The sequence below is a fragment of the Cajanus cajan genome, chromosome 9 (genome assembly GCF_000230855.2).
Source record: "Cajanus cajan strain Asha chromosome 9, NIPB_CcT2T_4, whole genome shotgun sequence".
In the NCBI taxonomy this organism is placed as follows: Eukaryota; Viridiplantae; Streptophyta; class Magnoliopsida; order Fabales; family Fabaceae; genus Cajanus; species Cajanus cajan.
Window position 1 is genome coordinate 52,691,302 of NC_138525.1, and position 14,722 is coordinate 52,706,023.

At 29.9% G+C, this 14,722-nt stretch overlaps 1 protein-coding gene across 3 annotated transcripts in view; it reads right to left on the reverse strand.

Moving 5' to 3' along the window:
- LOC109816844 (mitogen-activated protein kinase kinase kinase 1) overlaps positions 1–14,722 on the reverse strand; it is a 27,040-nt gene continuing 12,318 nt past the window's right edge. The window contains exons 6-11 of one of the 3 annotated variants that reach the window (XM_083063500.1): positions 8,150–8,222; positions 7,993–8,052; positions 4,509–4,622; positions 3,995–4,235; positions 3,717–3,786; positions 3,209–3,437 (exon numbers count right to left, since the gene is read on the reverse strand). In XM_083063500.1, coding sequence (XP_082919626.1) covers positions 4,023–4,235; positions 4,509–4,622; positions 7,993–8,052; positions 8,150–8,222 — 460 coding nt within the window. In that variant the 3' untranslated portion in view covers positions 3,209–3,437; positions 3,717–3,786; positions 3,995–4,022. Of the gene's footprint in view, positions 297–3,208; positions 3,438–3,716; positions 3,787–3,994; positions 4,236–4,508; positions 4,641–7,992; positions 8,053–8,149; positions 8,223–14,722 lie in introns of those variants that run through there. The other 2 variants (XM_083063498.1, XM_083063499.1) reach the window with 2 other exon arrangements.

The window sequence follows — 14,722 nt, forward strand, 5'->3', positions numbered from 1 at the left end:
TATAAAAAAAAATATAATGCCCTGTATCATCTTTGACTTGAACATATGTGGTAGAAGGTTGGTTGGTGTTTCAGATATGGTTTTGTGATATGAAAGGACAAATTGAAAAGCATTATGGTCGGCAACCTCACATGATTGCTTGATTTAAGTACCCTCGTGCAAATTGTGATGTCAACGGTCCTCCTCCACTATCTTTTTTCTTAATAAGTTCGTGTTCGGATTTGGGTCAATGTCTTCGGCCTGTCAAATATGGACCTTAATTGGCCCTGAGAGCTTGTTGGGTCGATGTCTTCGGCCTGTCAAAAATGGAAATAAAAAAATCGATAAGGTATAGCAATGGCTATGGAACCTTCAATTATGACAACTCAGCAAGAAACCAAAATTCTAACGTTCCTATTCTTAGGTTTCAAAATCCGGTTCTCTCCAAAAAAAAAAAAAAAAAATCAAAATCCTGCATCCAATTTATTTCCTTCTTGTGCGTTTGGGCCTCTTGGAATAAGTATTAGTGTGGTAATATCTGTTGGGCTCGTTAATGGGCCTATCTTTAAGTTTCTTCTCTTGCGATGCTTCATGTAGATCCAAATTTTGATAGGCTTATGATATATACACCACCTTTTTATTATAAGTACACCTTTCTTTTTTTATTTTTTAAAATAATTTTAATTTTTTATCCTGTGTTTTTTTAATTTTACTCATTTATTGTTTAACTTATAATTTTCTTCTTATTTTTTTATGTTCATAATATTTCAAGAATTTATTTTTATTAAAAAAAAGGATGTGTACTCATAAGTCAAACAGAGAAAGATAAAGATGTATGTAAAAAAAATTAAAAAAATACTAAATTTGAATATTAGATACCTAAAAATAAAAAATAAAAAATTAAATATATTTTAAGATTTTTTTTATTAAAAAAATATGCTTATCATAGAATGGAGGCATATGTATCATATACCTTTTGATATTTTGTACTTATGATAAACACTTGAGCATCATACTCAATGATTGGAGTAACATTTGAGTGTTGAATCTAATTTCTTTTAGTTGGTCAATTGGTTACTAATTTTTGATGCCCATTCATTATGGTATAAATGAAGGATTTTTTTAAGAAATCCAATAACTGAAGGATTTCCACTCATTATGGAGCTAAAATGAATACTTATACATGCACTTATATGAAGAAAAAAAAAAGCGTCTAATCCAAGTGACAATTACAAGAAATAAAATGGAAAATTCTCTTAAAATAAAACGTGTAAAAGAATTATATCTACCTTTATTAAAAAAAATTACTAAATAAATCAAATGGAAATTTTGAATGTACATTGTAAATAGCAGGTACTGTTTAATTCTTTATTTGTTTATCCGATTAATGTTAATTGTTTATTTTATTAATTACATTATTAATGAAAAAATTAGATAGAAAATAATTATTCTTTATAACCGAAGTATAATATCATATACTGTGATACATGTTATTCAAAACTTTATAATTTTGACATGTACTTCCAAATCTTGAAAACTATTGCGAATTTAACACATTATCTAAACTAATAATTGGATTATATTTAGCAATTATATATAATTGTGATAAAAAAAAAATGACTTCTCTATAACAAAGGTAAGAAAAAGTGTAAAAAATTACATTTTTCTTTATTAAAAAATAACTAAAAATTTAATTCAAAACTTGAATGTACATATTAAAATATAGTTATTGTTGATTACTTATTTCTTCACGTCATTAATGTTAATTGTTTATTTCATTAATTTAGTAAATAAATATGCTTAGTAACAGAAACAAGTATTTATGAAACATACAAAAAATTATGTGTAATATATTGATTCATGTACTCCGATCTTCAAAGATAACGCACATTCGACATCTGTCATTGAAACTTATAATTAGATTCATAATTGCACATTCGACATCCTCGACTATGTTTTTTTCTTGGTCCATGTGTAGTCTATGCTTGAAATCAGTTTTCATATTTATAAGGGTCCAATTTGTGCTAGGATTTGGGTCAATGTTTTCGGTCTCACAAATATGGACCTGTGAGCTTGTTTAGCCCAGTAATTAAACATACAGGCCCAGACTGAACCACAAAGAGTTGATCTTTCTTAAACTTGGATAAAATCTCATAGACAACTTGTTTTTTTTAAAGAAAAAATTAATAGTGATAAACCATATTAAAAGTAAAAATTATATAGAGATAATTATTCTCTTGTGGTTTAGAATTTTATGGCAAATACAAATTTGGTTTCATGGTATTTAGAATGTGCATTATTTAGATATTTATCTTGGGATAGTTTTACACTGATTGATTAAAATGAAAAAAAAGGGAAATAAAGGAATAGAATATAATTTTTTTATTGCTTGTTTCAACGAAAAATAAACAAGAAAAGAATGTTCATGTGGACTCCATGTGTAAATTTCTTTTTGCTAGCTTTTTTTAATCATATCATTGATACAGAATATTCATGGTAACCACTAATCTTTTTGAAAATTGTGAACTAACACAAAATAATCTTTCCACTAGTTTTGGAAAGAAAGGAGTAAAACTGTGAATTTATTATAAAAGGACAAAAATATCCCTAACCTTTCATTAGTCTTTACTATTAACATAAGTGTGTGTACTACATATATAAATTACTAATATTAATACACATACTAAATATTTATTATATATAAGTAAAATTTATAATAAACTATATACATTATTAATTTATATTAAAAAATATATATAAATAGATATTTTTAAACATAAATTATATTTTAAATTTATAATAAATTATTTATATTGTGATACCTGATTAACTTTAATTATCAATAATTTATTTTTAAAATATCAAAACTTATTTTTTAAATAAAAATGATAAAAATTAAATAGATAAATGGTTAAATAATTTTCTAAAAAAATATTTATAAATATTATTAATTTATGATTCTAATTTAAATTCTAAAAGTTTTAAATTTCTAAAATTTATAAAATTCTTCAATCCGAACACTCGATAAATATATTTATTTCTTTTTATAAATATTCATCTTTCTTTCTTCTCATTTTTTATCCAACTAAACAATAGAAGAAAAAACACATACTCTCTTTCCTTTTTACTTTCTTTTATACCCAAAAAATAAATTAAAAAAAAAAAACTATATCATTTCTATTCTGTTTCCTTTCTTGCTCTATATATATATATTTTTCATTTTCCTTAGTAAACCAAACAAATCAGGCCTTCAAGATTGATACGACAGACAAATCATGAGGAGTAATAAGATGATACATGGACCATAAGATATTCAAGCCAACCCCATAAGTTAACTCTCTGGAGTGATATATCAAGCTAGATCCAAAGCAAAGCTTAAAATGAGTATAAGTTACAAGCAAGCAAACTCTGGGTTCTGAAGGCACAGTGCAACCAGATTTGTTGCAACAACAATGACCCTTAGACCCAGGGGCGGATCTTCATAGGGACAGGGGGGAGCCACGGCTCCCCCAAACTTTTCTAAATTTTTTTATATATATATATATTAATATTATATTTATATATTATTATATTATTAATTATAATAAAACTAAAAAAATTATGTTAAAAAAGAGAAATTCTAATTTTTTTAATTAATAAAAAAATAATTTATAATTATATATATATATATGAAAATAATCTGGCACCCCTAAAAATAATCTGGCACCCCTGAAAAATTTTTTCAAGTTCCGCCACTGCTTAGACCAACTCTAACAGCATGAAGAAAGAAACATTGGAGACATTTGATATATCAAATGAATGATAGATCTGCATCAAAAGAAAGAACCAAGCAAGGCAGTGAAGAAGATAAAATCAACCCATGCTGCGATGATTTGCATAGAAGTAATTGGTCATTTTAGATTTCCAGCAGATCGAGACCGGTTAATTAGAAAGGTTTTGCTTCTCTTATTGACAAGAGTTTTGAATATGATTTCAGGTATGATAATAAAATGAGATAGTATGCAACAAAGTTTACCTTATTCTGCAACGTTTGAGATGACAAGCTAAATCTGCTTTGGACAGATATAAGGACATGCAAAAGCAGAAGAGTGGGAAAGTGGCTTTCGGACAAATGGATGGTGTAAGAGTTGAGCAGCGGTGGGACGTTCATCTGGATTAACTTCGAGACACTGCCAGATAAAATCCTGTGCATATGTTGAAAGAGATTCGGGCACCTCAGGTGGCTCCCCATCTTTAATTAAAAACAATGCTTCCCACTGCATAAATGCAATGCCTCAGACATTAACATATACATTCTTGAGACAGAATCAAAGTTGGGTAATGTATTGTTTATGAGTAAGAACTGTTGAGATAAACATCTCCCGAGACACTTTCAGAAAAGAAAAATATGAAGAAAAAACAAAATAAACTTTTTTACAAGTTACAATTAATTAATTTACAAAAACACTTTTCTAAACTTTTTTAAAATATTCTTTTTAAACTTATATACAAGTACTTGAAGAGAAATTTATGGAAAGTTAGATACATACCCATTCAAAGGTATGGTATGGAATTTTGGCCGTTAACATCTCCAGCACAGTGCATCCCAGACTCCATATATCAGCCGGAAGCCCATAAGATGTTTTCCCCCCCCCACGTACAACCTGCATCATAACCACTAGCTAAACGATGGATATTTTGCAATTGCAAACTTTATTTTCTTTCTATTATTATTGGGTACTATGGGGGCTGATGAAGCCCAGCAAATTGTTTAAAGAACAAAGGGATGTTTCTTTTCATATCATTGAGATAAGAGGGTACCAATAAGACATAATTTTTTCAGCTTGTTTAAAAATAAATTATGATGTATAAAAAATAAACCAATTCACATGTCTTGGTGGTGCACACTAGAACCTAATCAAGATATGATATTTATTTGAGATTAAAAACATTTAAATGTTGGAGTATTTAAAAACCAACATATTTCAATGGTTTTTTTTTTTTTTCTAAAGTGAAAAGTTAATTTTTTGTGATATTTTGATAAAATTTATAAATATCACACTTGTCTAATAATCTTATCTCTAAATTCTTGAAATTTCATCTCACTTTTTTATTTTCTCTCTCTTTTTTTTTTTTTTTTCTTTCTCTCTCTCTTACTTGTGTGTTTTCTCCTTTGTCACTTCTTTCTCTCTCTCTCCACTTTCCTCCTCCTTTTTCTTTTTTCTATCTTTCTGCTGTCAATCATTATTAATGTAAAAGTTATAAATATTTATAATTTAAATTATGAAATATTTAAAATATTTTGAATTATTAAATATTTTAAAAATTGACTAATTTTTATTTCCAGTAAAAAAATTGAAATTTCACTTTTTAGACATATCTAAAAAATAAATTTCGTATATGATTAAAACTAAATCCCCTAATCTAAATTAGATAGTTGAAGTTTAAGAAATTTAGATTATTTATCCAAATAAAACATGTAAAAAGTGAAGAGAATTTAAATCGATTCATATTTCAATCATTTAAAATTCTTTTAAATTTTAAAATATCTCACCCCAATACAACCTATAAATTTTCTTGCCTATTAATGTACCTTCAAACAATAGAAAAGATAAAAATCAAAGAATCTCCGCATAAGATAGTGAAAATTTTAGTGTCTAAATTATGTGCAATGCTAGCTTGAATACAACTATATTGTTTATATGTAAAATAATGTATATATGTATTTATATATATTGGGAGAATATATCATGAGAATGTTATTTTTTTACATGAGAATACTCAATCTCAACCTTTGAATTGAAATAAATAAGTCTATCACACTTATTTCACTCAATAATTCACGTTCTACATCAAATTTAACCAATTCAACCGTTGAATTAAGAACAAGTTTTACCTACACTTACTTTGTTTCATTAAGATCCACTTACTTCAAGAATAATTACTTGATAATTCATGTGGTACAATAAATTTTAATGAACTAACTGTTAAATTAAAACTTCTTAATACATAGATCATTTTTGCAAAATTTTAAAAAATTTGAGAACTATTTAATACTTTACTCTATTAATATAAATCAACGGATAAAATACTTTTATAATTATTCGTCAATTTAAATTGATGAAACGAAATATCAAATAGTTTTCAAATTTTTGAAAATTTGCTAACTTGATCTATACATTAAAAATATTTAATTTAACGGTTAAATCATTGAAATTTGATATATAACTTAAATTATTGAATGGAATAAATGAATCTCTCCTCTCTAGAGATGAAAGATCCATTTCCTTCGAGAATAAGTCTAGTTAAATATATTCCACTCAATAACTCATGTTCTACATTAAATTTGAGAGATCAAATCGTTAAATTAAATTTTTTTAATACATAAATCAAATTTACTAAATTTTTTTAAAAAAGTAAAAACTATTTAATATTTCGTAATCTCATTTCATTAATTTAAATTAACTGTGTATATAACTTTGTGCGAATATCTTGAAAGTCATGAACAAATGCCTAAAACAATTTCATGGGTATACATTTAAATTAACCGGCATTCAAATAGTGTATATAACTTTGTACAAATATTTTGAAAGTCATACACAAATACCTAAAAACAATTTCATGGATATACATTTAAATTAACCGGTATTCAAATAGTCTATATGATTTTATGCGAATATTTTTAAAGTTATACACACTTGTCTTAAATAAATTACCCACAAAATTAGTTATTCAAAAGATTATATTAATTTTTTTTATATCGAAATCTTTATCATTTTTTTATTAACTCTTATATCTTTGAATATTTATTAAAGAGCTATAGAATCCTCCTAAATTTTATAATTTCACAAAGTCCTTTTAAATCTATTAAAATATAAATCATAAAATCTTAATTATAAAAATCTTTTTAAAAAAATTGGATAAATTATTATATTAAGACTTTTTTATACCAAAATAGTCTTTAAAATCTCAATAGCTATGCTGCCAAAGTTTCTTTAGATAATTTAGACTTTGAATCGGCCAAGTAGTGAGAGCGGTATACGGTATTATGTTCAAACTCTGGTTTCTCATCGTAAGATGGATTAAAAAAAATAGTTTAGGCCTTCACTGATTTGAATCTTACAACTCTAGGGACCTGAATCTGTTCTCTATATACTTGTACAATTCCTTCATGTAAATTACATCCAAGTTGTGTCATCACTAATTATATCCAAGTTGTGAATAAGTGGGACATATGAAAAAAAAGATAAGGTATTCAGTACAATAATTTTAGTCAGACCCAGAAGATGGCCAGTGATTAAGCTACTCGATCATTTTTTTTGGGTTGAACTCGAAAAAATTAAGCTACTCAATCAAAAGTACAAAACCAGAAACTTGGCGATTAAAAATAATTTTCGCTTTGCTATTTGTAAAACATTCTACTATAATGGAAACAAAGTAATAGAAACATGTAACTTGTAGCATTATTCAACAAAGAGAAATAAGAAAGAATTATAGCAAAACTACAGCCTCCCCTCACAGAGCAAGTGTTCCATAGAGAAGAAACTGATAGAATCAGAATTGAAACTGAAGGGCATTATTTATACTATAGTTACTGAATCAAGAGGGATCAGCCTTTGTTACAATATTCAAAACATAATCTATTGAGAAATGGTATCAGCACACTCTTTTAATCACACTCTCTTTTATTAGTTAAAATATATGAAAAATATAAAATTTAGTAGATCTCAGATCCTATACTTATAGTGTTACTCTTTATTTAATGGGCCCATGGCTGAAGAAAGGCTTAGACTTGATCTTTCTTTTTTCTTTTTTATCTTACAATGGTATTTAAAGGGTTCAAACTTAGGATTTTTCACATACTACTCTTACTCTCCACTACTAGGCATTGACTCAATCTAGTACCATACTACCATAGATCCAGCAACAAACTTAATAATTAACTGTTAAAAAATTACTATTAAGAAGCTACAAACACCCATGTCTGACCCATTATTAAACAACTCTCTTTAGAAGAGAAGATTGAAGGCAAACCTCTGGGGCCATCCACGGTACTGTTCCCTTGCATGAGTTAACATCGTTCAATTTGATTACCTGAAAAACAACAGCAATAAAGCAATATTAGAAACTGGAAAGATAAACAATTAAAAATTGCTCAGAAACAAAAGAAAGACATTAACTGAGAGGTCACCTTTGCCATTCCAAAATCTGCAAGCTTAACAGATCCGTGTTTATCCACCAATATATTTGAACATTTAATATCCCTTTAATAGAGAGGAAATAATTAGGTAATATTTACAAAGATTGTTTGTTGACATTACATAAATGAAACAGAAATACAGAAAACAACGAAATTATGAGAATATTGTTGGGAAAGATACCAAATATAATCACTTTATATAAAAGCTAGCAGATAATTAATAATTACATGATCAAACTTTTTCTACATTTTGTGTAATCACAATGAGACAAAAATATTTTCCATTATAAATTAATGGGATTACAAAAGTTGAAATAATAATAATAATAATAATAATAATCTCATAAATATGTGGCTAAACACTCTTTAGATATGCATTCAAAAGGATTCACCCTCTCAGATAGAAGTGAGGTTAAACTTATCTAAAACTTTCTTTAAATTCTCTTTGTATTTGTTTTACAAAGGATGCATGTAAACAATGTAAACACAAGCTTTTATAACAAAAGTTGATACCTATATGAGTAGCCTAAAGTATAGGAGAATTTTTCTCCCTTTCCTTTCAATTGAGTTTCTATAAAACTCACATATCTTATTTCTTTCCTTATTTTTAGTTATTAATATATTGATTTGTATTTCGTTGTTTTTCTCTTCTCCGCTAAAGAAGGAAACATATCAATCTCCCCTTTCCTGATTTAGGTGGAAAGCTCCAATAGTTCAACAACTCATTTGCAAAACTCGTATTTATCCTTAAGTAAGGGCTTGATCATCATATATGAGCCGTTGTCATCAATATGGATTTTCTCAAGTTGTAATTGTTTGTTTTCCAATATATTTTGTATCCAATAATATCTCACATCAATGTGTTTCGACCTCAACTGAAAACTAGAATTTTTGCTCAGGTGGGTTGCACTCTGACTATCGCAATGCACGTTATACTTTTGTTGTTCATGCCTTAACTCATGCAAGAAATGCTTCATCCATAACATTTCTTCACAAGCTTTTGTTATTGTAATGAACTCTGCTTCTGTGGTAGACAAAGTTACACACTTTTGTAACTTTGACTCCCACGATACCGTTCCCCCTGAAAATGTAATCAAGAATCTAGAATTTGACTTTCTAGAATCAATATCTCTCGCCATATATGCATCTGTGTAGCCAATAAGTTCGAGTCTCCTACTTCCAAAGCATAAACTCATTTTGGAAGTTCCTCTTAAAATCTACTTTACAACATTCCAATGCTTTTTCCCTAGATTAACTAGATATCTACTAACAACTCTAACTACATGTATTATAACTGGTCATATACACACCATTGCATACATTAAGCTTCCAACAGTTGAGGCATATGGTACCTTGCGCATCTCCTCCTTTTCAACTTCACTTGTAGGACTTTGCTTTGAACTTAGCACAAAGTGACTAACAAGCGGAGTAGCAACTGGCTTTGCTTTCTCCATGTGAAACATACCAAGAATCACAACTTTCTCCTTCTCGATATATTTTTCTTGTGATAACCACAACTTTTGTTCCTCCCAATCATGATAAATGGCCATACCAAGAATATGCTTTGCGGGTCACAAGTCTTTTATAGCAAAGGACTTCTTCATTTCCTTCTTCAACTTGCTGATTTTCTCACTATTTTGTCCTACAATTAACATATCATCAACATACAAAAGTAGTATGATTAACTCACCATCAATAAATCTCTTCACAAATACACAATGATTAGAAGTAGTCCTTCAATATCCATGTTCAATCATGAAGGAATCAAACTTCTTATACCATTGATGCGATGCCTGCTTAAGTTCATATAAACTCTTCTTCAATTGATATACTAAATCTTTTGTACCTTTGATTTTGAATCCCTCTAGCTGCTCCATGTAAAGTTCTTCTAAATCACCGTGAAGAAATGCAGTCTTTACGTCTAATTGTCCCACATCTAGATTTAAACTTGCGGCCAAACCAAATACCACCCAGATGGATGACATATTCACCACGGGTGAAAATATTTCTTTAAAATCAATGCCTTTCTTCTTACTGAAGCCTTTCTCAACTAACCTCGCCTTATACCTAGGTCGTGAGCTATTCTCCTCACTCTTCAATTTGTACACCCATTTGTTTTTTAGTGCTCTTTTACCTTTCGGTAACTCTACCAATTCATAAGTTTGGTTCTCATGTAAGGATCGCATTTCTTCTTGTATGGCCTTTAACCACTCTCCCTTGTGGTAATCCAACATAGCTTCTTCATAAGACTCTGGTTCTCCCCATCAGTGAGTAAAACATACTCTGTTACAGGATATTTGGTTTGTGGTTTAGGTATCCTAGCCGACCTTCTTAACTAGGGCTCTTGAATATCTTGTCCTTCTTCCCCATAATCTTCATTCATATCACCATTGGCACCATCGTTCTATTATCAACTATTGGATCGTTATGACTTGGTGTTTCATTTTCCATATCTTCGACATCTTCTATTGCATCTCTCCCATAATGGTCTGAAAGAGGAATTGTGTCCAAGTTGATTTGATGTTCTCCAGAACTAACAGACTTAACACTTTTCTAAATATCTTCAATATTCTGGTCTTTAAAGAAAACAACAACTCTACTTCTAATAATCTTTTTATCAATAGGATCCCATAGCTGGTATCCAAATTCTTCATTTCCATATCCCAAGAAGTGCATTCCTTTGACTTGAAGTCGAGTTTTGGTCTCTCATATTTTGGAACATGAACAAATGCTCTATAACCAAACACCTTTATATGGTTGTAGGATACATTTTAACCTGTCCAAAACTTGTTTGGAACTTCACCATTCAATGGAGTTGAAGGGGATAAGTTGATCAAATCAAATGCAGTCATTAGAGCCTCGCCTCAAAACTCTTGGGTAACTAGGCATGAGATAACAATGTTCTCACTCTTTCAACAATGGTTCTATTCATTCTCTCAACCACTCCATTATGCTGAGATGTCTTCAGAATATACCGCTCATGCCAAATTCCATTACTTATGCAATAATTTTTGAAAGCTCCCATAAATTCTCCTTCGTTGTTAGTATGGAAAATTTTTAACTTAATTCCAGTTTCTCACTCAACACTAGCATGAAACTGTTTGAATATCATGAACACCTGATCTTTTGTTTTGAGGGTATATGCCCAAACATTCCTAGAGTGATTGTTAATAAAGGTAACAAAATACCTTGCACCTCCATGAGTACTGGTGGTCATTGGACCACAAACACTAGAATGCACCAAATCTAAAATATTTGGTTTTCTATGTGGGGCCTTATAGTGGAATGAAGCTCTATGTTGCTTTCCAGTCAAACAATGTGTACATGGCTTAAGTGAAAATTTTGATCCTTTCACACCTGCCAATATATCTCTTTTCGCCAAAATTTGGAGCCTTTTCTGACTCATGTTCGAGCCATTTATGTCATAGTTCAACTAGAGAGTCTTCTTTGAGAGCATTAACGCAACCATTATTCACTTTTTGGATTCTATGAAATAAAGAGTGCGGGATTTGTTTCCTCGGGCTATCACTAGGGAACATTTTGTTAGCTTCCATTTTCTATCCCTAAATACACTAGTATAGCCTTCTTCGTCTAGTAGGCCAGTAGATATTAGATTGAGACACATATCAGGAACATGTCTCACATCTTTCAATGCTAGGCGACAACTTGTGTTTGTTTCTAGGCAAACATCTCTATTGCCCACAATCTTGGATATATTATCATTCCCCATCCTCACATGACCAAAATCACCGTTTGTATAGGAAGAAAAGAAATGCCTTCATGAGGTTACATGAAATGATGCACCAGAATCCACAACCCAACATGTATCTTATGATGTCAAGTTGACAAGAGTATTATCACAAACAAATATTACTTCATTGCCATGAAAAATGGTGGTGGCTACATTACTCGCATCACCATTTTCTCGTTGCTCCCTTTTGAGCTTCCTACATTCTCTCTTCATATGGCCTTTCTTATGACAATAGTAACACTTTACGTCACTTCTTATCCTCAACCTTCCTCAACTTATCTCTTGACTTGCTCCTTGAATTGTCTCTATTGTTGAACTTTATGTGGATGCTTTTTCCACGATACTCTATGACAAGCACCTCAGACTTTGCCGACATTCCTTACTTCTTTGTTCTTGATTCTTCATTGAAAATGCTATCTTTTACTATGTCCAATGTTAGAACACCTTGTGGTGTTGAGTTACTCAATGAAATCACAAGTGTCTCAATTTTCTAGCAAAGAACTAAGTAGTAACAATTAATGCCTATAATTCATCATCAAGCACCATCTTCATATTGGTGAGTTGATTCACCAATCCTTGAAAATCACTCAAGTGTTTAGAAACACTGCGAGTCTCTCTATACTTGATGTTCACCAATCATCGAATAGTAGAGGCTTTATTCTGGGCCGTCTTTCTCTTGTACAACGTTTCTAGTTTCATCCATAACATGAACACAATTGTTTCTTGTGCAACGTTATAAAAGACACTTTGATCTATCCATTATTAAATTTGTCCGATAGTTTTTCTATTCATTAATGTCAAAATAGAATCAGACATTGCATATGGTTTCTTTCCTTCATTTTGCCAAGGTTCGTACAAATCTTTACAGTAGAGAATGTCCTCCATTCTTGGCTTCCAAATGTAGTAGTTGGAAGAAATTAGCTTAATCATTGTTGTCGATGACAGGTTGACTCATCCATTATGAATAACATAAGATAAATTGCGTAATAAACCAAAGCTCTTGATACCACTTGTTGGGGAAGATACCAAATATAATCACCTTATATAAAAGCTAGGGGATAATTAATAATCACATGATCAAACTTTTTCCACACTCTATGTAATCATAATGAAACAAAAATATCTTCCATTATAAATTAATGGGATTATAAAAGTTGTAATAATAATAATCTCACAAATATGTGACTAAACACTCTTTTAATATTACACTCAAAATGATTCACCCTCTCACATAGAAGTGAGGTTAAACTTATCTAAAACTCTCTTTAAATTCTCTTTGTATTTATTTTACAAAGGATGCCTTTGAGCAACATAAACACAAGCTTTTATAACAAAAGTTGATACCTATATGAGGAGCCTAAAGTATAGGATAAATTCTCACTTTCCTTTCAATTGAGTTTCTATAAAACTCATGTATCTTATTTCTTTCTTTATTTTTAGTTACTAATATATTGATTTGTATTTCCTTGTTTTTCTCTTCTCCATTAAAGAAGGAAACACATTAAATACTGCACAATGCCAAAAAAGAAAAAACTCTAGCCATTGAAATTTCCAACGCTGAAACCCTCATGTGACATGTATGGTTTATGCAGTTCCAAAGACAAGGAAATGTCCCACATACTCTACATCTAGAGCTTAAATACTTATTTTCATTGGATAGTTCTCATATTTCTTTTAGATTTAGCGAATCATTCAACCTTGTGAGCTTAAACTTGTCCTGTATTGACCAAAACGATTTTCCTTTGTGAACACACTCAACAATAATGAAGTAATAAATTGTGAATGATATAGCATGTCAATTAAAGACTTAATGAAAAAAAATTGTGAATACAAATCACCATAGAGGAAGGTAAACCAAAGAAGACCTCAAGTGCTTGTATAAATTTGGAATCATGTTATCTCGAGTGTGTCTTAGTTTTAGTCATTCATTCTATTAATCTATAACCAGCACAAGAATTTTAATATACCTTGAGCCCTAAAACTTAATTGGACTTCGCATATTAAAATCAATCAATGCATACTTGTGAAATTTGGTTTCATTGATTGCGTAGAAAGTTGTTAATTCAATTTATTTTGATAATTAAACCATGTTATGATTCTTGGAAAATATTTTTGAAATGTTAAATTTGAGTATCGAGACAGAATTTCTAAAAATCTCAAGTTGGTACTGTTGTAAATTTGCAATAGATTATAAAATCTATGTAACAAATTAAATTGCTCTCAATTGTTTTTCAGAAACGTAGAATAGGACTATTGATTACATGAGATGTTTAATCGATTGTAGAAACAGGGGAGGCTCAAGACATTTGCTAAAATAAATAAATATGATACATATATTTAGTGTAAAAACAAATAATTAAAAATATTTTTAATATTTTTAAAGTGTAGATACTCGTAAGTACGAAAGTACTTGTTACTTAACCTGATGTGCATTAATGGTATAAACCGAGAAATGAAATGCAAAATATGGTAAAAGTGGACCTAGTATGATTCGATCCATAGTCCTAGCTACAAAAGATTGTTGGCTTTTTTTTTTTTTTTTTTTTTTGGTTCGTTCCTGGAGTATCCACCGCCGACAGCAGTGACTAATCTCCTCGCTACGTTGGAGGCACCTCAAAGGGTGGGATAGCTGGCCCCAAGATTTAACGCGGCTGCATACACAAGGCAGGATTCGAACCCCTGACCTTGCTTAAGCGTGGATCAACCCCTACCGCTGAACCACACGCTTGGGGTTAAAGATTGTTGGCTTTATTATTATGTCAATTGACTTTTTATATAAATTAAAAATAATATATATATATATATATATATAT